The 25999-nt window shown below is 48.0% G+C and overlaps 1 protein-coding gene across 4 annotated transcripts in view; it reads right to left on the bottom strand.

Annotated features, from left to right (window-relative positions):
• Positions 1 to 25999, bottom strand: part of TEX11 (testis expressed 11) — an 853291-nt gene that overhangs the window by 573639 nt on the left and 253653 nt on the right. For all 4 annotated transcript variants that reach the window (XM_078640006.1, XM_078640005.1, XM_078640008.1 and 1 more), the window contains one exon: positions 22618 to 22698. In XM_078640006.1, coding sequence (XP_078496132.1) covers positions 22618 to 22698 — 81 coding nt within the window. The remainder of the gene's footprint in view (positions 1 to 22617; positions 22699 to 25999) is intronic.

Consider the following 25999-nt stretch of genomic DNA (forward strand, 5'->3'; position numbering starts at 1 on the left):
CCGCTCGCCCGTATGCCCCTGAAATTCCTTTGGGGATGTGCACGGCCCTCCCACATGGGGGTGACTGGTCGGCGCTGGCAACATGGGAGGAACTGGGACTGCATATGATTGGAGATCTTTACAACGACGGTGCGCTACTCACGTTCCAAGAGTTGCAAGACACTTATGACCTCCCGAGAGGAGATTATTTGCTACACGCCGCCCTGGTGGCCAGTATTCAGAAACACTGGAGGGGGGGGGCTCACTGAGCCGCCGACGTCTGCGGGCTGCCAATATATGGTCATGGCGGCCGGTACGTTCAAGGCCATCACTTGCCTCCTTCGGAGGCTCTTGACTGAAACCCTACTGCCCATGGATGGACTACGAACCAAATGGGAACGTGATATTGGGCGACCGATCCCCGAGACAACATGGCCGCAGTTGGTGCGCCGCGCCTGGAAGGGCACTAGAAATGCCAGGTTCCAGTTGGTCCAGTTCTTTACGCTGCACCGCGCGTACCTGACGCCCGTTAAGATCTCGCAATACTTTGCGGGCGCATCATCGCTCTGCCCGCGATGTGGGACGGCCGAGGCTGACTTCGCACATATGTTTTGGTCCTGTGGTGGCTTGACTAGTTACTGGGGAGCGGTGCTGGCTTGCCTGAATGCTGTCACGGACCGGCAGATAGCGGTGGATATGGGCACCTGCTTGTTGCTGTGGTTCCCTCACACCCCCCGTACAAGGGTCACTAGTAAGTTCTATGATTTGGGCCTGATTTTAGCTAAAAGGGAGATCACCATGCACTGGAAATCCAGCCAGGGCCCCAGCTACTTGCGGTGGAGGGCCACTCTTCAGCGCTGGGCGAGGGCTGAGTGTACACTTAGAATGCAACAGGCCAGGCGCTTAGACAACGACAAAGCCTTGGATGTAGCCAGAGCATGGGAGGCCTTAATGGTGGCGCTCCAGCGACCTGAGGGTAGTTCAAGTGAGGAAGAGGAAGGGGCGGCAGCGTAGGATTGACACTCTAGAGGGTAGCCTGCTTCCGAAGAAAACACGTGACTAACGCACACACGGCGTGGAAACTGGGGTGTCGGTCTCCCCATTGCGTTAGACTGTATCTGGCAGCAATACTGGAGGGAGAAGTTGCACTGATGTTAGGCTTACTGGGGGAAGACTGAGGGCGCACTGACAGGGGTGGGAAGGGTGGAGGGCAGGGAATTTTGTGGGGATTGGTCTATAAATGGCATAAATTACGAAATGTGATATCATCCTGGATTATCAATAACTGACACGTCATATTGCTACATGTACCAATTTTTGGATTTGTTTGCCAATAAAAAATGTTTTTACAAAAAAAAAAAAATGGGTACATGTCCCCTGGAAATGATCTGAAGTTTTGGCGCTTAAATAGACTTTACCAGACCCTCGTAAAAATCCTGCTGGGTATTATAAAGAGCTGTCCCAGACTGTTGATGCGTGTATCATGAATTTGGCCGATATTGATATGCTGATGGGAAATGTAGTCCCACAAGCGTTATGGGCTCGGATTCCTAGGGAAGACCACGACCAAGCTTTAGGTGCTAATTGGGCTGCTATAACTGCCGCGGATGCAGCACAAGTAGGAGGTGCTAAACCCGATGCTTTGATTACAGAATTGCCCGGTAGGATCATCACTTTAATGAAAACGATGATGCCTGCCTTGCGTGTTAACTGGGATAAGTTAGCTGCGTGTAAACAGAAGAAAGAGGAGAGTGTCTCCGATTTCTTTACCCGTTTCGAGGAGACGTTCATCAACCACAGTGGTCAATATAGGAGTACTGAGGGTGGACAGCGATTATTCGTGAATACATTTGTATTTAATTTACTTCCAGAATTATCGCATAAATTGAAAGACTCCGAGAGTTCGTGGGCAGTTTCTTCGTCTTCCCAGATATTAGCCACTGCTCAGTATTACGAGAATAGGGATAAGGAGGAAAAGGATAAACTCGAGAAAAAGACTAAAGAATTAAAAACAAAGGTTCTTTTGCAACAGGCTTATCCCCCTCGTTCTACTCAGCGCCAATTTCAACAGCCTCCCCAGTTTCAGAGGTTGTTACAGAACGCTGAACCCTTTGTTTCGCGACCTGTCCTAATCAATGTGCCTATTATAAAGAGTAAGGTCATTTTAAGAATAGCTGTCCGGTTTTATTGCAGCGTAATGGTGGATTGCCAGGGCCACGAGGCCGTGGTGGTTTTCAGTCAGCAACCAGCGGTAGAGGGCGAGGTGCGTTGTCTCAGACACAGCGTTCCTTTCCCCCTCAGAATTCTATGAATTATTTTGATCAGCAGAATACCCAGTCTGCACAATATTACAATGACGACTATTGTGTTGAAAGTGAGAATCAGGATTTTCACACTAGCTAGGACAGCCATGGACAAAGCAAGGGAGTCGTATCAGTTCCAGTGGATCAGAATGGGCCTTATGTTGAAGTTGTTGCATTGGGTGTTTCAGAGCCATTTCTTTTGGATACTGGTGCAATGAGAAGTTCTACCATTCACTCCAAACTCCCTGGGGCACCTTTGTCTGGCTTAACAAACGTTTCTGTAGGATTTTCTGGCGCCCCAGTCCGTAACCCAGTTTTTTGCCCTTTGCCTATCTCAATTGTCCTTATGATTTGGAGGCCCCGCTCATTTTAAAGACTGGTTGCGGCGAGAATTTGCTGGGTTTGGACTTATTGAGACGTCTTCATGCAACATTGCACTGTTCCCCCTCTGGTGTACATCTTACTTTAGGTGAGAAATTGGTTTCTCCTATGTATTTGTCTAAGGACCAACTCCCACCCGAATTGCATTCCCTTCCTGCTACGCTTTGGGCTACAGGTCCGAATGGTGTTGGTCTGCTCCAAATTCCACCTTACGTGGTTACTGTCAAGCCTAATGTTAAATTACCACGCATTCCTCAGTATAAAATTTCCAGCGATGGCGAACGAGCTCTGTTGGCTATCATCTATGATTTAGTTCAGAAGGGTGTGGTTGAAGAAACAAGAGGAAATGTTTGTAATAGTCCTGTTCTACCTGTTCTTCAAAGCACTGATTCTTCTCAGCCTCCTGTATATCGATTTGTGATCGATCTTTGGGAGGTTAACAAGATGGTTATACCCCAGTTTCCTGTCGTCCCAGATATCACTGCCTTGCTCACAATGATACCTGCTTCAGCTGTCTGGTTCTCAGTTATCGATCTCAAAAGCGCTTTCTTCAGCATTCCTATCGCTGAGGAGAGTAGAGATCTTTTTGGCTTCTCTCTCGGAGGCCGAAGTTTCCGATTCAAACGTGCACCCCAAGGTTATTGTGAGAGTCCCTCCATTTATAGTCAGGCTTTAAAATCTCAGCTTGATGCTTTCACTTTGCCCCCAGGTGCCACTCTTATTCAGTATGTGGATGATTTGTTGGTTGCTGCTGATTCAGAGGATGTTTGTAAGAATGTGACTGTTTCGTTGTTGCGTCATTTGTCTGATCTGCATCACAAGGTGTCACCCTCTAAACTACAATATTGCCGCCAAGAGGTTACCTATTTAGGTCATCTCTTGTCGAAGGAGGGAAGGCGATTGACCCCAGAACGTATTCAAGCAATCGCACAAATGTCTGTACCATCCACACAAAGGGAGGTGTGTGCTTTTCTGGGCATTACCTCTTACTGTAGACAGTGGATTCCAAATTTTTCTTTGTTGGCTAAACCTCTGCTGGCACTTACTCTGAAAGACACACCCCAACCTCTTCCTTGGACTGACGAATGTCAGAAGAGTTTTTCTAACTTACGAACTGCCGTGTGTTCTGCCCCTGTGTTAGGTACTCCAGGTTACAGTAAGCCTTTCACAATCTATGTTCATGAAAGAGAAGGTTGTGCGTTGTCAGTTTTAACGCAACAATTTGGAGACAAACAGCAGCCATGTGCCTATTTTTCGGCTACATTGGATCCAGTAGCCAAGGCATTGCCTAGTTGTCTCAAAGCTACAGCAGCAGCAGCGATCTCCATTCGTCAATCTGCTGGATTGGTACTGGATAACATTCTTGTTGTTATGGTACCACATGCAGTGGATACTCTTTTGAACAGAACGAAAACACAACATCTCACGAGTGCCCGCTTGTCTGGGTACGAGCTGACGCTCTTGGCTAGTCATATACACATCAAGCGATGTAATACTTTGAATCCAGCAACACTGTTACCCATTCCAGAAGGGAAAGACACCCAAGAACAACATGATTGTTTTCTCTGTACAAAGGAGGAAACGAAAGGCAGAATAGATTTAAAAGATACACCACTCGTGGACCCGGATGGGATCTTATTGGTGGATGGGTCTTGTTTCACACTTCCCAATGGTGAGACGACTTCAGCCTATGCTGTTACCACCTTGTATACAGTAGTAGAGACAGCACGCATTAGACAGAATTCAGCCCAAGCAGCTGAGCTAATTGCCCTGACGAGAACGCGTGTGTTGGCTAAAGGAAAGAGAGTGAATGTTTACACCGATAGCCAGTACGCCTTTGGCGTGGCTCATAGCTTCGGCCGCCTGTGGAAGGAAAGAGGATTCTTTACTTCCTATGGGACTAAGATACAGCATGGTCAGTTGGTAACTGACCTCCTCGAATCACTTGCTTTGCCTACCCAGATAGCAATTGTGAAGTGTAGTGCACATAAAAGGATCACTGATGATGTGGGTCGCGGGAATGCTTTTGCGGATGAGGTAGCGAAAGAAACAGCGAGAGATGCTACAAGTCGCATGTATGTTGCAGGCCCTGCAAGATGGGTCAGAGAAGGAGGAATGTGTGAGGACACAATAGAAAGTGTGAGAATGATTCAAGAAGAGGCTACAGAGAAGGAATTGAGTAAGTGGAGAGAAAGTACGGGAATGTTGGACGCGACAGGGTGTTGGATGGAATTGTCAGAACACCAGCGTTGGCTGTTACCAGACGCCTATGTATTGCCTGTAGTTACTATGGCGCATGGTCCAGCCCATATCAGTGCGAAAGGGATATGCAAACTTCTGGCTCCAGTATGGCAGAATGAAGGTATCCCTAAATGTGCGGAAAATGTGGTGAAACATTGTATCGTTTGTTTGATGCATAATCCAGGAAAGGGAACCCCAACTCCGGCAGGTCATTTTGCTCCCCCTACGCATCCTTTTGAGGTATTACAAATCGATTACATTCATATGGAACGTTACAACAACCTTAAGTATGTTCTGGTGGTGGTGTGTGCCTTTTCCAGATGGATAGAGGCCTACCCCCTAAAGGATAATACTGCTTTGTCCACTGCTAAAGCCCTCTTGAAGGAATTCTTCCCGAGGTTCGGTTTGCCGCGAATTGTCTGGAGTGACAATGGAAGTGAATTTGTAGCCCAAATTATGCAGAAGGTGTGTGCGGGTCTTGGTATTAAGCAGAAATTCCATGCGGCAAACCGGAGTGACAATGTAAGTGAATTTGTAGGCCAAATTATGCAGAAGGTGTGTCCTCGGGAAGAATTCCTTCAAGAGGGCTTTAGCAGTGGACAAAGAAGTATTATCCTTTAGGGGGTAGGCCTCTATCCATCTGTCCCGTCGCCATGTTGTGTTGCCTTCACTCAGGCAGCACGGCGAACGGAGTGTTTTTGCCTTTTCCAGCTGCTACGTGTCTTTTCTGTTAAAAAGTAACCCCCTGCACTTGTTTACCAAACCGATGTCAGGGTCTGGCCCAGTCCACTAATCCATGTCTAGGCTGATTCAATCAATCAATCATAACACTTGTATAGCGCACTACTCACCCGGAAGGGTCTCAAGGCGCTTGGGGGAGGGGGTCCGCTACTGCTCGAACAGCCAGGTCTTGAGTTGTCTCCTGAAGGCGAGGTGGTCCTGGGTCAGCCGAATGTGGATGGGGAAGGAGTTCCATGTCTTGGCCGCCAGGTAGGAGAAGGATCTGCCTCCGGCGGTGGCTCTTCGGATGCGTGGAACGGCGGCGAGGGCGAGGCTAGTGGACCGTAGCTGGCGGGTGGGCGTGTAGAAGGTCAGGCGGTCGTTGAGGTACTTGGGCCCCAGGTCGTGGAGAGACTTGTGTGCGTGGGTGAGGAGCCTGAACGTGATCCTCTTGTTGACGGGGAGCCAGTGCAGGTCCCTCAGGTGGCCGGAGATGTGGCTGCGTCGGGGGATGTCCAGGATGAGTCGGGCGGAGGCGTGATGGATGCGTTGGAGTTTTTTCTGTAGCTTGGCTGTGGTACCGGCATAGAGGGTGTTTCCGTAGTCCAGTCGGCTGGTGACAAGGGCCTGGGTGACCGTCTTCCTGGTTTCTGTCGGGATCCATCGGAAGATCTTGCGAAGCATGCAAAGGGTGTGAAAGCATGATGAGGAGACGGCGTTGACTTGTCTGGTCATCGAGAGGGAGGAGTCCAGGATGAAGCCCAGGTTGCGTGCGTGGTCTGTTGGCTTGGGAGCGGTGCCCAGGGCTGGGGGCCACCAGGAGTCGTCCCAGGCGGTGGGCGATGGTCCCAGGATGAGGACTTCCGTCTTGTCTGAGTTCAGTTTCAGGCGGCTGTTCTTCATCCACTCGGCGACGTCTTTCATCCCTTCGTGTAGGCTGGTTCTGGCGGTGTCGGGGTCTCTGGTGAGGGAGAGGATCAGCTGGGTGTCGTCGGCGTAGGAGATGATGTTGAGGTTGTGTTGGCGTGCGATGGCAGCAAGAGGTCTCATGTAGACGTTGAAGAGGGTGGGGCTGAGTGATGAGCCTTGCGGGACGCCGCAGATGACTTCGGTGGCCTCGGATCGAAACGGGGGGAGGCGGACTCTCTGTGTTCTTCCGGCGAGGTACGAGATGACCCACTCCAGTGCCTTCTCTTGGATGCCGGTGTTGCTGAGGCGTTGGACTAGGGTGCGGTGGCAGACCGTGTCGAACGCTGGAGAGAGGTCCAGGACGATGAGTGCCGCTGTTTCCCCGTTGTCGAGCAGGGTTCGGATGTCGTCGGTGGCTGCGATGAGGGCGGTCTCGGTGCTGTGGTTGGCTCTGAAGCCGGACTGCGAGGGGTCGAGGGATCCGTTCGTCTCGAGGAAGGCAGCAAGCTGTCTGTTGTCGATCTTCTCGATGACCTTGGCAGGGAAAGGGAGAGCGAGATGGGGCGGAAGTTTTTGAGGTCGGTGGGGTCCGCTGTTGGTTTCTTCAGTAGGGCGCTGAGCTCGGCATGCTTCCAGCTCTCCGGGAAGGTGGCGGTGTTGAAGGAGGTGTTGATGACGTCCCGGAGTTGGGGTGCGATGGTGGAGTCGGCCTTGTTGAAGACGTGGTGGGGGCAGGGGTCGGTTGGAGATCCGGAGTGGATGGTGTTCATCGTGCGGGCTGTGTCTTCGGTGGTCACCGTGGTCCAGGTGCGGAGGGTGGCGGTGGGGTGCGTTGGTTCGACGGTTGGGTGCGTGGATGGTGTGTCGAAACTGTTGTGGATGTCGGTGATCTTGCGGTGGAAGAACGATGCGAGAGAGTCGCAGAGATCTTGTGAAGGAGTGATGTCGTTGTTGCCGGTGTTGGGGTTGGAGAACTCCTTGACGATGCTGTAGAGTTCCTTGCTGTCGTGGGCGTTGTTGTCCAGTCTCTCCTTCAGTGATTTCTTCTTGGTGGTGCGGATGAGCTGGTGGTGCTTGCGGGTGGCGTGTTTGAGGGCGGTCATGTTGTCAGTGGTCTGGTCGAGGAGCCAGGCTTTCTCGAGGGTGCGGCAGGTCTTCTTGGAGTCCTTGAGTTTGTCGGTGAACCATGGGGCCCTCTTGCTTCTGGGTCTGCTGGGAGGGTTATTCAGTGGTGCGAGGTCGTCGGCGCAGGTGGTCTGCCACTGCGTGAAGTTGCGGGCTGCTTCGTTGGGGTCCGTTGTGCTGGCAGGTGGGTTCTGGATGAGGGAGGTGGTGAGCTGGTCGGCGGTGATCTTGCTCCAGCTCCTGTGAGGAACCTGTTGCGGGTGGTGGTGGGTTGTGGTTTTTCTGAAGCTGAAGTGGACGCAGCTGTGGTCGGTCCAGTGGAGTCCGGTGGAGTGGCTGAAGGTGATGTGCTTGCTGGATGAGAAGACGGGATCAAGCGTGTGGCCGGCGTAGTGGGTGGGGGTGTTCACCAGTTGCTTGAGTCCGAGGTTGGCGAGGTTGTCCAGCAGGGCGGCGGTGTTGCGGTCCTTGTTGTTCTCCAAGTGGAAGTTGAGGTCCCCTAGGAGGATGTAGTCGGCGGAGGGGAGGGCGTGCGGGCTGATGAAGTCCATGATGTCTTCGCTGAATTGTGTGCGTGGTCCCGGGGGTCTGTAGATGAGGGTGCCTCTGAGGGTCGTCTTTGGGTCGGTGTGAATCTGGAAGTGGAGGTGCTCGGCGGCGGCGAAGGTGTCGTTGGAGTCGGTCGTGATGCGGATGGTGTTCTTGTGGATGATGGCGATGCCTCCTCCGGTCTGGTTGACGCGGTCCATCCTGATGATCTTGTACCCGTCCGGGATGGCGATGGCGATGTCGGGGGCTGAGGAGGCGTTCATCCAGGTTTCCGTGAGGAAGGCGATGTCTGGTGATGCTGTGTCGAGGAGGTTCCAGAGTTCCACGGCGTGTCTGTGGACGGAGCGGGTGTTGAGCAGGATGCACTTCAGGTGGTTGCTGCTGGTGCTTGGCTTGGCGGGCGCGGTGCCGGTTCGGAGGTAGGTGAACTTGCAGGTTCTGCAGGTGAAGGGTCCGTGAGTGCGTTTGGGGCGACCCGGCAGCAGGTGGGGTTCCGGCCAGCATTGAGTGCGTTGAGGCCAGCGGCGTCGTAGGTCTGTCAGGTCGTCTTGCATTGGTGGGGGCCAGGGGTCCTGGCACTGGGCGCGGTCCAGGCGCGGACGGGTGCAGACGGGCTTGCCTTTGGCGCACCTTCGGCGCACAATCGGCGCGCCCGCTGCGCGTGTCCGCTGCGCGTCCGCGCGGTCGCCATTTAAGGCTAAGTGGGAGGGAGGAGCAGCTGGGAGGCGGGAGCGGGGAGGACACAAAACAAAAGGGGGCGTGGCCGCGTGAACGGCGGCGGGAAGCGGGGAGCGGGGCGGGCAAGGCACAGGGGGACAACAGCAAAGGTAATACAGAAGGCAATCAGAATACAAAATAGAGAATACAACAAACCCACAATGGACCACCAAAATACGGCGGAACTGCTGGGCAGGGAACAGCGAGGCAGGCAGCTAGGGCGGCAAGGCAGACCGCACAACGAGGCTGCGAGCAGCAGCGAGGGGCACACACACAGCTGGTGGCCGTGCGGCGCGGGGGTGTCCTGAGAACAGATTGATCACTGTCTCGACTGACTGTTTGGCTCTCTTTACTTTATCTTATCCGACTGGCCTTCGCTATTCTCTCCTTGTATTCTCTTGTTACACAACTATCCTTTGAGGCACACAAATACGTCCTGCCACCTGCAAATTGGATTACAGGCACTAGCACTGATTAACCTGTGGGGAGGGGTGAAACAAAGGGTCTGAAAGAAGGGCGTATTTGGGACACTTGATAGCTTGTTTTCCAACTTTTCCTATTGGCTAGCCTTGTATGTATTGGGAGTATACGTTGTAAATATGTGTGTTATAAAAGTTTGTGTGCCACAGAGTAAAAGTGGCAGTCTCCTAAGAACCTACTCTGTACTTCTGGGACAACTGTGCTTAGCTGCAGCTAATAAACCTGGTTTTCTACGCCTAACAGAGTGTCTCGTGTCTCTGTCCGACAAGGCAGGTGAACTTGGAGATTTAAGGCGTGCCCTGCGCCGCCAGGCCCATAAGGCCCGGTTCTTCGGAACAGTACATTTAACTCGTCCCAAGTTTAACACTTTCCCTACTGTTGGACAGAGTGGAATGGGAATAGCAAATGTTACCTCTTCTGAGTCCTACGAGTTCTCTACTGTTGCACTGACTGAAGTGGGAATAGTACATTTTACCCCTCCTGAGTCTAATGCTTTCCCTACTGTTTCACATACTGGAGTGGGAATAGTAGATTTTACCCCTCCTGAGTCAAACACTTTCCCTGCTGTTGCACATACTGGAGTGGGAATAGTACATTTAACCCCTCCTGAGTCCAATGCTTTCGCTACTGTTGCACTGACTGGAGTGGGAATAGTAAATCTTACTTCTCTTGAGTCCAACACTTTCCCTACTGTTGAACAGACTGGAGTGTAAGTAGTAATTATACCTCCTGAGTCCAACGCTTTCCCTACTGAACTGCTGCATAGACTGGAGTGGAAATAATAAATGTAACCATTCCTGAGTCCAATGCTTTCCCTACTGTTGCACTGACAGTTTGTTTATTTAAATTAAAGTTTTATATATATATATGAAGTTATGTGATTTGTAAGATATTTTTTGTAATACATATTTTTATATATTGTTTACATTTCATGTATTATTAAACTGGACATTTTATTTAAAGGTTTTGCAGTTTATTTGTACGTTTACATTTTTATGTGTATGTAATTATATCATTGTTACATTGGTCAATTTAAAAACAATTATAAAATTATAATATAAGTTAACATTTATATTTTCTAAAATAGTCTAACATCATATATGGGTAAAGAAAAATACACTCTTTGATAGTGGAGAAGTGTGGCTCAGTGGTTAGAGGCGGCAGACCCGGAATCTGAGATCAACCGTGGACCAGGGTTCGATTCCCCGCCTCGGCGGGTCTCGGGCTCATAAATTCCACGGCCTCGACAATTCTCGCTCCGGTGCCTACTCGACTCACGGGGTCACACCCTGCGACTCTGGGCAATAGCTTGCTTAATCTCCACATCGGCCCCTCGCGGCGGGATGCCTGGCTTTCACCTTGTGGATACCCTGCCGGGGTTTCTCACAGGGGAATACCAGGACGGGTTCCCTAAGCAAGCGCGGAGATGCCCCAGGGTAAGTCCTGCGCTATATAAGTTTCATACATTTACATTTACATACAAATGTGTGTGTTTGTGTAAATTAATACATATTTATATATTTTTAAATAATATTTAAACATGTTTAATTTACATTAGATTAATGCCATATGTAAAAATATTTAGGTTTTACTAACTTAAACTACATATATAGTGAAAATTTATATTTCTGTATATATTTTTCTATGTTAGTGTAAAACGATAAATTTGTTTCTCCATATTTCTGTACTGATCAATATATGTATAGGAAAACAATATGTTTGTGATTTATATTTTTGACACAATATTTCGGTATCACGATATTTATGGTTTCGATAATGTGTCAGCGATCCTTCTTGTATTGTACTTTTCCCATTTCTCCCCCTAAAAAAAACCTACAATTTATCTCTATTTTGGCTATTTTCTCTGTGCCCTACAAAGGTATCCTCAACTCTGAGTGCCTTTAGAATCCCAGGATGTTGGAAAAAACAAATGCAACTTTGGATTGACTACTTTATGTGAAAAAATTATGAGGGCGTGAGCATGAAGCATGCCAAATAGCAAAAAGGGCAAGGAACTGGGTGTTGAAAAGCCTCAGCAGTTGAGGTTAATTAATAGTGGCTGTTCCTCATTCTGTAGCCACTGTACCTCTCACCATTTAAGGTCAACATTTGTCCATTAGACAATTTTTCCAATAGGAAATATTGCTACTGAAAGGAAATGGGGGGTATTATATGGTGTGGTTGTGCGACCTCACCATGCAATAAACGTACCAACGCGTTTAGGTCCAGTAGGTTCCATCTGTAGAACCCTCAGCACAACTCAGGGGACTGTGGTACTGAGCAGCAAGGCTTACACAGAGGAACAAGTGTTAAGTATTTAAACAACACCAAGACAATTGAAGAAGAAATCGATACGCCTCTCAAGAAATCCAACACCAATTTATAAAAAGTCAGTTTTTTTTATAAGAATGTAGGTCGACGTCCCCTGAAGTCCTCTCCTGTCTGGTCGGAGTCCAGTCATCACTGGACTACCAGTCGCCCGTTGATGCGGTGACAGCTCAGTCCTTCCTGAGTTGATAACTCCCCTTCTGAGGGTCCTAGAAACTCTCCGACAGCACTCTTAGGTTCAGCTAACTTGAGTACAACTGTGTGCGCCGGGTCTTGGTCTTTGGTGCTGCACGACGCGGTCATAGCAACTTGAAGACTTTGGACTACCAACTTGCCCCAGCAGGCTTCTGCAGCTGTTGTGTCCCTGTGCTGCGGACCAGCCAGTCAGCTGGCACTTGGAATTCTCTTGCATTGAATGGGCTCTGGAGACCGATTGTCCTTGAGCAGGACACAGCAAGCACGTCCCTCTATTCACTAGCCACCAAGTACAGCATGTGCAGTCTTAATCGATGTAGCCTCTCTTTGCTGGTCCCTCAGTGTAACAGGGCAATCCTTCTTCCAAGATGATCAAGATCTGAGGTCTGTGTGCCAGGGGTGCCCCACTTATGCTCAGAAAATGTCTTGAGGGCAGGATGCAGTTTGCAGCCAATGGACTACCAGGATCCCTCCCACCTGAAGATCACTTCCTGTTGAGTGTGACATATGGCTATCCTAGTTTGCACTATTCTGCCAACTCTCAAGATGGCGAGACCCCTCTCTCAGTGTTCAAACGTTACTAGCCCACACCTAGGGACACGCCCCTGGGAAACCATTTTGGTAACTAGTTTCCCCTCTCTGCTTCCTGTGCCAGCATGTCTACCGTAACAATGGGACAGCCCTACCTTATGGTGTTACACATCTGTCCTTCAAAGGCAGCTTCATCTTTTAAGACTGCCTTTTGGGGCGAACACCCAAGTGGCTTCCTGCAGGAAGGAGGTGACGTCCCCCGGCCTGCAATTCCCCATTGTTCCCCTTCCTGAGAGTCTTTAGCACATCTCCCCATGAGGGCAAAAAACTGCCTCGAGAAGCAGTCCCCCTGTGTGCCCAGGAAGGCATATGAGTTTGGAAGGCAACAAAGTGGCCAGCTTTATTAAAGATGCACACTCCAGTTACATTCATTTCGACTTGAGATACAAAGTGGGCTTAATATAACGAGTTGTTTGATACCTTTTAATGTCCACTTTGGTGGCACTGTCCAGGAGTTAGCACAGCAGAGGGTTCAGCGTATAACCCTATACTCGTCAATTGGGTGACCAAGTCTTTCCACAGTAAAAACAGTAGTTTTATGACTTTTTTTTGTCAGGACATGTTCAGTACATGTCCAACCAGTGGCATATGTCGCACCCTGTTTTTAAGGCTCAGTAGGCCTGTCTGAGGGGTTACTTACATACACACATGTACAGGGGAAGTGGTAACCTTGCCATTGCTTCCAATGTGGAAATCAGGCTAGGAGTGAGTGCAGGACTGCTCAACTAGCCTGCAGTGGCGGACTAGCTGTATGACTATTGCCTCGGTTTCATTCTGCTCAAGTGGCAGAACTTGTTGCTCTCACACATGCATGTATTTTATATTTTGTCACTGTGTTTAATGATTCTAAGTATGCGTTTGATCTGGCCCACAATTTTGAACAATTATGGATGCAGAGAGGTTCCCTTAGTTCTGCTGGAACTCTTATACAGAATGAGGCATACGTGGAAACACTTGTAAGAGGCTCTCACATTATCATGTGCAATTGCCATTGTTAAGCTGAATGCTCACCAATCCTTTCAAGATACAATGTCATGAGATAATGCATTTGCTGATGAGATGGCTAATAAAGCTGCACTGTCTCTGAATAATGAAATTGCTATGTAAATTATGTAAACCCTCACATTTCATGTGCCTACACTTAAAGATTTGCCTCCTGCAGGAGCAGGAATGTGAGTATAAAAACAGTCATAGATCAAGCAAAATTGCAAAAGGTACCCTGAAGGGGTGTGACAGGATGGAACAGGGAGAGTGGTGGCCCCAAAATTACTTCTCCCAAACCTTCCCTTGGTGTCCGGTTTTAAAAATTATCTAGCTTTGGCAGGTTACCCTGGTTGCCGGCTGACCAATGCTGAACAATGCAGCTGTTCAATATGGCAAGTCAGACAATATTGGGATTGACCTCTATTCTGATAGCTCACATATAACAACTACACCCAAACAAATCAAATGTCCTAATTTGAGATAGGGAAGGGGGTGTTTAAGTCCCAAGAGGTGCAGAGAAGACTATTGCACTGTTCTGGGGTGAGGGCACGGCCTACTAATTTTATTGTGCCTATTTTTTACCTGGTGTCAAGTGGGCTTTCTGCCTCACAGGGGGCAAGTGCCCTATCTGCCCAGGGGTCAGAAAGAGATTGGAGCCCCTTTTGGGCTGAATGCATGGCCCAACGGCATGGTGGAACGCCCCCACCCCTTTTGTTTGCCCAAATGCAAAATCACAGTGTTTAGTGTTCTTTTCTCCCAGAGGAGGCAAATGCTCTATCTGTTCCCAGTAGCAGATTGGGGAGGACAGAGAGACTCTATTGCCCCTTCTGGGATGAGAGGCTGGCCTGGTATGTTTCATATATGTACACCAATATAGGCTCAGGTATCTATCACCTATATTCTCCACTACCATTACACTGCATAACGGTCTTGGGACTGACCTTTTACCTAGCTACGATACTGCTTTCAGGACGTAGGGGTTTCCCATAAAACTAGCCTCATCCATTATGCATGAGGATTCTTGGAAACACAGCAGGACTACCATCTCCTGCATAATAACTATGTTGTAAGGGTCATTCCATCCGTCATCCTAAGTTTGACATGACACTGCAAGGTAGAACCCCTGAGGGTACCACTTTGGGTATATAAACATCATATCTTGCTGAGGTAGTCAGAAGATAAAAGGACTTCCATGCCAACACACTGACGCAAGACGCTGAGGTTCCTGCACGCAGACACTTCAGCTCCCAGTGGTCTGACATACCTTGCGGGGTGTCCATCTCGAGACCAAGATGGGGTCCCACAGTCTCTCACTTAACCACTTGGCTGCTAAGGGTGTTCGATGAGCTCCATTGACTTTCCATTGAAATCAATGGAAAGTCCATGACGAGTTACCCTTGTCATTAGCGCTGAAGGGGTTAAGGTAACAGGGTTGACTTTATCCTAGAGGGACTCTTGGCTTTACACCTACATACATGCTAGGTACGCTTAAGTACATCTAGTTAGGGTTGCATTGTATGAGTACGCATTCATTACTGTCATGTATTTTATATACTTGCCTGTATTAATTGTTTTACCACGATGGTAGAAATCTACCATCCTTTTACCCTGTTGGTGCTTATAATCATTTATATCTGTTACTGTCTTATTGTTGTTTCAGCACACCTATTTTACACTAGAATGACGCTGGTTCAATAAATGCTTACTGAAAAATGTCCCCACCATTTATTCTGTGTATCCATCTGAGACCAAGTGAGCACGAGTGACCAAGTGAAAAATATCGCACTGTTTCCACGATCCTGAGGGATCAGGGTTGTCATGTTCGATAGCTGCCAAGAACTATTCCAATTCCAATTCCAAAAACTTTATATTTCGGTCATTACAGAAAATAAAAAGCAAACAATACAAAAAAAGAAAAAAGACAATTTTAAACATTTTTTTAAAATTAGATCAATTAACTGTCTATACCACCAATGGAAAAGGAGTAATACAATAATACATTGTTATAAGTTTAAAACGATAAGAACAGCTAGAAACATTAAAAAATACTTAAAAAAATAATAATGGTAAAATACGAATCAATGCTCAATGGAGGAGATTACTACCTACAATGATAGACTTAAGAATCCCCTACGACTCTGCCACATTGAATTAAAAAAACTGGACATTGCAAACACAATAGGTGGGTGTGTGTCATTTCGTAAAATTCTGAAAGTCTCTAAACATTGATTACACCCTAGATTTCTACAAAGCGGTACGGGCCAGCGCTGTCTAGCCTTTGTATAGTCTGGGCAACAGAAGAAAACATGAATAACCGTCTCATCTGAACAGGTACAAGCGGGGCATCCAAGAGGAGGCACTTTCTGCCATTTGTTAGTGAAAGAATGCGATGGCAGAGTTCCTGTTCAAAACTGAATATACAGCTTCCTTGCCACGTTGGGTTGAATGACATCTATAAATGGCTCTATAAAATAGTCAGTTTTAAAATTCAGAAAATCAACCGTTAAGTGACCAAGATTGGGATTCCCCTGGATGTCAGAGAGCTTAGCAGATCGGTAGGCTCTTATCAATCCTAGATGTGAGATTGTCAAACATGCCACCTCGGGATTGCTCCACAAGTCGGGAATACGAATCCTAAGGGATGCATTTTTTATGTATGAAAACCATGGTAGGTTAGCTACCCCCGGGAGACCCATTATCCCCTTTAGCTCAGACTGGTAATCTGCTAGCTCCGGGGTCACCCACAGTCTACGCCAAAAAGTTAGTGGCCTCAACCCGACCTCATCAGCAATAGGTCTAATGCCCAGATGTAGATGTATTGGTATAAGGGGTGAGCTCAATGGTAAGCCCAACAACTGTCTCATAAATCTGTTCTCTATCCGTGACAAACCAGCAATGGGACAATGACCCCAAAGTTCAGCCCCATACATTACGGCATTCCTAACTTGTACCTGGTAAATCTCAACCACAGGACTAGGCGGTACATGATAGGAGTTGCTATAAGTTGTTATAGGTCCCCCCTAGATCCCCCATAGGGGACTTTGATAACAGCAAAGTGTCATCAGCAAACATCATTGCTGGGACCTTACCATGCACCAACTTGGGGGCATCGTTATCCACTACCACGTTAAGTTGGGCCACCAGGGCATTAACAAAAAGGCAAAACAGGGTTGGGGCCAACACGCACCCCTGCCTTAAACCTCTATCAACTGGGAACGAGGGGTAATTCCCCAAGCTTCTCATGCCTAACTTGGGCAAAGTTACCTGTATGGAGGCGAATGATCAAAGACAATAGGTAAGGGGGGATTCCTAGTTGTTCAAGGACCTTCCAAAGTTTGGCACCGGGGGAGTATTCTCTCCTGGTGAGAGGGTTTTCTAGTGGCACTGTGAGCAAGCTGGTATACAGGCGAACATACCCGGTGGGGGTGTACTGAATCAGGCTGGACACCAAGCCCACAGTCATTGTTGTCTAAACGTGCAGATCCTATATATGTTTATAGGAACTACACGACAGGCCTGATACCAGGCATTACACCCATCCTTTGGTTTGCTTCGGTGCCATATTGAAAACCCTGGTGCCTAGTAAGTTTCTGTCCCATTGGATGCCAAACTGGGGGCACACCCCATAGCTCAAGTTCATGCATTTATAAAGCGCACTACTCACCCAGAGGGTCTCAAGGCGCTTGGGGGGGGGTTTACTTTTTATCGAATAGCCATATTTTCAGTTCTTTTCTGAAGGAGATGTGATTCTGAGTAAGGCGGAGGTGTGTGGGGAGTGAGTTCCAGGTCTTGGCTGCCAGGAAGGAGAAGGATCTGCCACCCATGGTGGTTTTTTGGATGCGCGGGACTGCGGCGAGGGCTTGATTGGATGATCTTAGTTGGCGGGTGGGATAGTAGAAGGACAGTCGGGTGTTGAGGCATTCGGGTCCAAGATTATAAAGGGCCTTGTGTGCGTGGGTAAGAAGGCGGAAAGTAATTCTTTTGTTGACGGGGAGCCAGTGGAGGTTTTTTAAGTGACCGGTGATGTGCTCTTGGCGCGGGATGTCTAATATGAGTCTCGCTGACGCGTTTTGGATGCGCTGGAGCTTTTTCTGCAGTTTTGTTGTAATTCCTGCGTAGAGTGAGTTGCCATAGTCCAGTCGACTCGTGACCAGAGCATGGGTGACAGTCTTTCTTGTTTCGAGGGGGATCCAGCGGAAGATCTTTTTGAGAATGCGGAGGACGTTGAAGCAAGAGGACGATACGGCGTTGACTTGTCTGGACATTGAGAGGGAGGAGTCTAGAATGAAGCCAAGGTTACGTGCATGGTCTGTGGGTGTGGGCGCAGATCCCAAAGCGGAAGGCCACCAGGAGTCGTCCCAAGCTGAGGGGGAGGATCCTAGGATGAGCACCTCCGTCTTGTCTGAGTTGAGTTTTAAGCGGCTCTGTTTCATCCATTCGGCTACTTCTTTCATGCCTTCGTGAAGGTTGTTTTTGGCGGTGTTGGGGTCTTTGGTGAGGGAAAGGATTAGCTGGGTGTCGTCGGCGTAGGAGATGATGTTGAGGTTGTGTTGACGTGCGATGGAGGCGAGGGGACTCATGTAGACGTTGAAGAGGGTGGGACTGAGTGAGGAGCCTTGAGGTACGCCGCAGATGACTTCGGTGGGCTCTGAGTAGAATGGGGGGAGTCGGACTCTCTGTGTTCTCCCGGCTAGGAATGAGATGATCCAGTCCAAGGCTTTTCCTTGTATGCCGATGTTGTTGAGGCGTTGTATGAGGGTGTTGTGACAGACAGTGTCTAAGGCGGCGGAGAGGTCGAGTAGAATGAGGGCCACTGTTTCACCGTTGTCCAGGAGTGCTCGGATGTCGTCGGTCGCTGCAATGAGGGCGGTTTCCGTGCTGTGTTTAGCTCGAAAGCCGTTCTGTGAGGGATCTAGGGAGTTGTTGGATTCAAGGAAGGCTGCTAGTTGGCTATTGACGGCTTTCTCGATGACTTTGGCCGGGAAAGGGAGGAGGGAAATGGGTCGGTAGTTTTTCAGATCTGAGGGGTCTGCTGTTGGTTTTTTCAGAAGGGCGCTAAGTTCGGCGTGTTTCCATATTTCTGGAAAGGTGGCGGAGTCGAAGGAGCAGTTGATGACATCGCGGAGTTGGGGAGCGATGATGGAGTCAGCTTTGTTGAAGATGTAGTGGGGGCAGGGGTCAGAAGGTGAGCCAGAGTGGATTGAGTTCATGAGGCGAATGGTGTCTTCAATGGTGATTGGGTTCCAGGAGTTGAGGTAGTTAGTTGGAGGGGTGGGATCTGAAGGGGGTGGGGTGAGTTGGTCATTGGGAGTGTTCTTGAAGCTGTTGTGGATGTCGGCAATTTTGTTGTAGAAGAAGGAGGATAGCGCATTGCAGAGGTCTTGGGAGTTAGTGATGTCGTTGGATGCTGCGGGAGGGTTGGTGAATTCTTTGACGATATTGAAGAGTTCCTTGCTGTTATGAGAATTGTTGTCGAGACGGTCCTTCAGTGCTGATTTCTTGGTGGATCGGATCAGTTGGTGGTGTTTGCGGGTGGCTGTCTTGAGGGAGGCCATGTTGTCTGAGGTTGGTTCTTTTCTCCAATTCTTCTCCAGGGTGCGGCATGTCTTCTTGGATTTTTTAAGGTCATCATTGAACCAGGGAGCTTTTTTGCTGGATAATTTCGACTGGTGTTTTTTCAGGGGTGCTAGTTCGTCTGCACTGTGGGTAATCCATTGCCTGAGGTTGGTGGCCGCTAGGTCTGGGTCCGTTGCCAGGGTGGGAGTGTTTTGGTTGAGTGATGTGAGGAGTTGTTCGGTGGTGATTTTGTTCCATTTTCTTCGGGGAATGGGTTGTGGACGGTTGTGGGTCCGGGTTGTTTTGTAGCTGAAGTGAACACAGCTGTGATCTGTCCAGTGGAGGGCTGTAGTATGATCGAAGGAGATGTGCTTGCTGGAGGTGAAGATAGGGTCGAGCGTGTGACCGGCTATGTGGGTGGGGGTGTCAACAAGTTGTTTGAGTCCGAGATTGGACAGGTTGTCCAGAAGGGTGGTGGTGTTGTTGTCGAGAATGTTGTCAAGGTGGTAGTTGAGGTCTCCTAGAAGAATGTAGTTCTCGGAGGCGAGGGCGTGCGGGCTGACGAAGTCAGTGATATCGTCGCTGAATTGAGATCGGGTGCCTGGGGGCCTGTAAATGAGGGTTCCCCTGAGTGTGGTCCTGGGGTCGGTGTGGATCTGAAAGTGGAGGTGCTCGGCGGTTGCGAGATTGGCGTCAGAGCTGGTTGTAATTTTGATGGTGTTTCTATGGACGATGGCGATGCCTCCTCCAGTTTTTTTATTGGTGCGGTCTTTTCGAATGATCTTGTAAGTGTCCGGTATGGCTATGGCGATGTCGGGGGCAGAAGATGCATTCATCCAAGTTTCAGTAAGGAAGGCGATGTCAGGTGATGTAGTGTCGATTAGGTCCCAGAGTTCGGTTGCATGTCTGTGGACCGAGCGGGTGTTCAGTAGGATGCATTTCAAGTCGTTGGGTTCGGAGCTGTGTATGGAGGAAGTGTGTTTGGTGAGGGTCCTGACGCATTTGAACTTACAGGAGAGGCAGGAGAATGGGCCGTGGGTACGTCCTGGGGTAGCTTCGCAGCAAAGTGGGGTGCGTCCGGGGTTGAGGGCGAGGAGAGTAGTGGCATCATAAGTTACTCTGGGGGGTTGGGAGCGGCATAGAGCGGGGGGTCTGGCGCTGGGCCCGGTCCAGGCGCGGACGGGCGTAGACGGGCTTACCTTTGGCGCACCTTCGGCGCGGCCGCAGCGCGTGGACGCTGCGCGTAGGGACTTCTGACATTAATCTGACATTAATCATAAATAGCTGGCCTCTAGGAGGTAGGAATACAGAAAGAATATATTGCCATTTTATGCCAAGGTGGGCCACCCTCACTGCTATGTTTTTGTAATGATTTTCCTGGTGTGTAGTGTGATTTCAGCTTCTTCCACAGTGTTGCCACAATACGCTTCCCAGGGGACAGAAAGAATGTAACGCCCCCTCCTGGGGTGGGAATATGGGCCAATGGGCCACCCATCCCTTTCATGTGCCCTTATGTGAAATCCCTGCTGTATGGTAGACTTTCTAACCCCCATGGAGGCAGTTTACGAGCAATCCACTAATCAGGGCAAATCTACTATCTGCCGCCCCCCAGAAAGCTTAAGCAGGTGATTGATTGAGACGTGATTTGCCAAAAATTGTTTTGGTGCGGGGAGAACCAGAGGAGATGGCAAAGTGAAAGGCAGGGCATAGCCCAATTAAACAATTTGTAAAATCCATCTACCTGAAGTGATGGATTTCCAGCTGGGGAGGAAATAGTGTATCCTGCCCCATCCCGGGTGACTGTACCCCTACTGGTGTGAATGGCTTTGGCCACCACAACGGTCTTTGCCCCGAAATGACAGTGTTTGCTGCTGCACCATCTGGAAAGGCTGTTGCTGCCAGTAAGCTAGGCCTCTGATGTAAGCTAGGACTCTGATGTAAGCTAGGCCTCTGATGTAAGCTAGGCCTCTGATGTAAGCTAGGCCTTTGATGTAGCGCATGAACTTTCTACATTGCTTGTGGAATTATCTGGCTGGAGTGACTCTCTTTGAACGAAACAAGCGCTGAGTCAGCCTTTTCTCTGAACATTCTAGATCTATTAAAGGGCATATACATCAGATACCTTTGGACATCTCCTGAAAACACAGTGAATCGCATCCAGACATGCCTTGTAAGCACTACACTGGTGCCAATAGCACAGCTGCATAGTTGGCATCCAAGCCGGCAGGCAACACATCATTATCTGCATCCTTTTGTTTTGGGTTATCTGTCTTGTAATGTTTGGGTTCATGAAGCCAGTCAGTAAAATCATGTTGTCTGTGTCCCCTAAGGCAGAATCATAAAGCTGGGCTTGCTGAGGAAAATATTTCACCTCCCTGTGGGGGGATTTGAAAGAAAAGCATTTTTCACTGACTTTACTTGTGAAATCCTGCACAACAGGGCTTTCAGGCATTGGGTTTTTGTCAAAAGGTATGGGGAGCAAAGGGCTTTTCTGACCTACTGGCCACAAGTCAGCTGTGCGGAGGGGCTCAGTATGGCTTAGACAAGGGCTCTCCAACCTTTTCTATAATGAGAGCTACGAGCTGAGCAATGAAAATAGTCCCAAGCTACTGATGACTTTGATCATTGTTGCAGTACTGACCACATCAGATATGACCACTATAGTGACCAGACCTTGCAGGATTATACAAGTTATCACCCAGATGTATTACACAACATCGAACGACAAAAGATTCAGGTCAAATTGTGTATCTAATTTATTGATAACATAAATGTCATGAGAGTATTCATATATTGTATATATTTACATGACAGCTAAAGACAGAACAAGCAGGGAGATATGACAGAGATATGGAAGGGAGTAAGCCAAAACACAGGAGAAAGAGGAAAAATAGGAAAGATATCCACTCTCTTTTCGGGCTCTAAGAGAAAAGTAATTGAAACATGCAAAGGAAAACATGCAGTTCCCTGATGTGAGCAGAAGGATACAACTGATCCAGTCAAAAGAAAAGGAGGCCAAAATTGTCTTCTGGGAGGGGCAAGCCCATGAACAGGGAGTAAAGACAAGCAAGTCATCGACACATAAGCAAAAGGTAGACCCCAGACCCACTCTAAGCATATATTAGGTATTGGCTACAATGCTGTTTGCTTAAGGTGTCAGAAGCAAGTCTACAAACAGGAATTTCCAAAGTGTTTTTCTTTTTCCGCTAGAATAGAGACAAATATGACCGTTCAGAGAACCCAGGTAGCCTGTTTATATTTTTAATAATTCACATACACTCAGCAGTTGGCAGCAAAGGCCTCTCAAAAATCCGTGGAATTACAATGTTAAATCCATAGGCTTTAGGACTGGCTCAAAAGCCTCAGCTTACCGCCTGAATGGCATGGTTGACACGTATGAGCATATGACTTTCTACTCATTTGGCTGTGTGTTTATGATATTTGTTTTTAGTAGGTGTATCAGTGGAAAATATAGAAGAACTGAAAAAGATGTGGCACTGTAATTTAGAGCTTAGAAATTCAGTTTTGTCAAAATTCAATTCCCCAGTATTAAACTTACATTGGCTGCAATTTGTAGAAATTCTTCAGCAAGGGAAGGTTTTCCAAGGTCTACCCACCCTTTTCCTGTCTTCATGTTCATCTGTAACAGAGAAAGTACATGAATTATTAATTGGGAGTATTGTGGTAATTTATAGTACATAGAGGACAGCTAGCGTAAGAAGACAAAGGGCCCGATTAAGAGTTTGGCGGCCCGACTGCTTAGTCGTCTATGACACTGCTGCACCAGCAATCTACCCCCCGCTGTATTACGCGTTGTGTTGTCTGAAGAGCCGGCCACAGTGGTTTACCGGGGGACCGCGGCGGTCTGTAATGTTGGCGTTGTGTCCACAGATGCCACCAGGTCCTGGCGGTTGGATTTAAAAACTACACACCTAATGTGCTTTGTCAAGTGGACATGCCTGTAAATCACTCTATAAAACACACCCCATCCCAGATCAGCATCCTTTGATTCACATTGCAGCACAGTAAGACAGACTGACAGTCATTTGCTCTGCTACACATTTTCATCTTATCTTCCCATTTAGCACTCTACACTACCGGTTATTTTCTTGGGCCACCTTTTTACCTCTACTGTTGTTTTTCATTCATATACTCACCCACATTATATTTTTTCACCATGCCTATGAAAAAAAAACACATTTCACTGAGCAAAATTTGACAGTCATGGTGGATGAAATCATTAGAGTAGGACGACACATTTTTTAATCCAAAGTCCAGCACACTCCTCTCAGTAGCAAAATTGAAATGTGGGACAGGATAGTCAACAGAGTGAATGCTGTTGGTACCACCCTGTGCACACAGGGCGACATTAGGAAGAGGTCGAACGACCTCAGGCTGAGTGTGCGTACCAGGTACAAGCACCAAAACCTGGAGGCTCTGAGGACTGGCGGCGGCCCTCACAGCGCACCATTACAATTCTTTCCCTAGCAGAAGAAGGTCTTGGCCATCCTGCACTCTGAGGGCTTGACAGGAATATAGGGGGGAGTGGGCTCTGGTAAGTTAGACTTCAATAACCTCCACAATATCACCATGTCCTGTTTGCTCTCAATTCTGCTGCTGCTATTGTGTTCTCTATCTACTTTCCTAACATGCAATACTCAAAGTATTTGATATGTTGGCTTGTCTGTGGCAATGGGTATTTCTGCATATAAGAGCACATGTATCCAACTCCATGACATGCCACATGTTGCATTGCTGTCTGTAAGTGCATTACCATCAAAATAGCAATCCAGGGTTAAAATATAAATGTATGGTCAATCCCAAATGCATGTTGCAAACAGCTATTGTACACTAACCGTTTGTCAAGTGTTGTTAAAGTGAGACTGAAGTGACTACAACTACCAGGAGGCCTTGTGACCGGAACTCTAACCAAGGTGCTAGACTCCTTATGCCTCTTCTCACTAGCAATTTAACCTTGCTACCGGCTTTGTACACCCAAACTCTGTGACAGACATTCCCAGGACCAATCCACGTCCCCTTCGTACGTTTAAACAACATCATATACCTGCTAATGTCACAACTCTGAAATGTCCAAATGAAGATGACGTGGTGAAGGTCAAAACAGTCAAAATACCAAAAGAGGAGAGTGAAGTGGTTGTGCTCAAAAGAGCGATGGAGGTGGATACATCGACCTCTAGTCAATATATGATAAACAAAAAGATCCACCCTCAAGCTGATATATAACCCTGTCCTAACAGACTACACATGTTTGTTACAGTGGTGGAAAAGACACAATTTTGTTAAAATACCCCTCACGCACCAAAAGGACCATTGGTGTCATGCTTCATCATGGGGGTCTTCCCGCCCCGCTGCGGGACGGGGTGTGCTACGACCTACAACTACGCGGGAGCACTGTTCTTGGAAAACTATGTGTCGTGTAGGAAAGTGAGTAGAAGGGTCAGGTGTGAGTGATTCTATATTAAAAAATACCTGGCTCAATGGACTAGAAAACTTTAATATTCCTAGGAGCTGGTATTATTAAAAGTGGGGAATAGTTTGGAGGTATAATGCTATGATGAGCAGTTACTCCTATGTCATCAACATGTTTCGAAGCCCTCACATGGCTTCTTCGTCAGGACCAAAAAGATCCCTTCTCTATTCACAATCTAATGATGAGGAATGTAAAGAAATACTATAGCAAAAGTAATGACAGAGTGCACACCAATTCCTTCATATTTCAAAAATACATTCATTATTTTCAATGTTTAGCGTGCTGTCCCGGAATCGTGCACTGTCCAACCACTTAATTGAAGAATCTCTAAAGAAAGTGGGGTGGATTAACACCCCACTCCAGATGCACAGCATTTGAATGCATGTATGTATGTATGTATGTATGGCGACTTATATAGCGCACGTATCACCCGAAGGTATCAAGGCGCTTGCTTAGGGAACCCATCCTGGTATTCCCCTGTGAGATACCCCGCCAGGGTATCCACAAGGTGAAAGCCAGGCATCCCGCCGCAAGGGGCCATAGTGGAGATTAAGCAAGCTATTGCCCAGAGTTGCAGAGTGTGACCCCGTGAGTCGAGTAGGCACCGGAGCGAGAATTGTCGAGTCCGTGGAATTTTGAGCCCGAGACCCGCCGAGGTGGGGAATTGAACCCTGGTCCACGGCCGATCTCAGCTTCCGGGTCTGCCGCCTCTAACCACTGAGCCACGCTTCTCCACTATGCATAACAAAGATGCCAAAAAGTTACTCAAATTCATCACAAATGTTTATTTCTGTTTAAACCCTTCCATGCATTACGCTATTAATGGTTTGTAAGTCACACGTTGGACACACTATGTTTACATAAACTCCTTAATGCTGTAGATATGCCATAATGAGCCTTGTTCTATAGTGCTGATTGCTACATAGATACTCCTCGATTGAATCGTTTCCTTCACCCAATGCATTTCGGGCCTTTCCTGGCACTTGTTCAGGGGTTCTCTACAATTTTAAAACATGACTATTAGGTTATATCTCAAGTTAACTTTCATTTACCAAATTATACAACAAATACCCTTCATTTAAAACACAAATGCTTATAGTTTAAGCTCACCCCGTCATCAACGTTTTTGCCCGCAGAATTTGTATTACTAAATATTACTTAATAAATGACCCGTCCTTCATTACGCACTCCTTTCCCGCCATTCCCAGAAACTCTCTCAACTTAACAATACCCAAAAAACGCTGTCAGCTCAAATCCCTTGCCAATGTGACAACCATCTTATCTATCCCTAGTGTCACTCCCTTCAAGATCAATTATGCAAGCCCGCACCTCAAGTGTTCTGATGACTGCTCCCTCTCCTTTTCAAACCTCTTCCACACCATTTCACAAACATGGACCACCTAGAGTAATAAATAGATTTGGTGGAGTGTCTCCTGGATGATAAAATAGC

Source organism: Lissotriton helveticus, chromosome 4_2 (assembly GCF_964261635.1).
Source record: "Lissotriton helveticus chromosome 4_2, aLisHel1.1, whole genome shotgun sequence".
In the NCBI taxonomy this organism is placed as follows: Eukaryota; Metazoa; Chordata; class Amphibia; order Caudata; family Salamandridae; genus Lissotriton; species Lissotriton helveticus.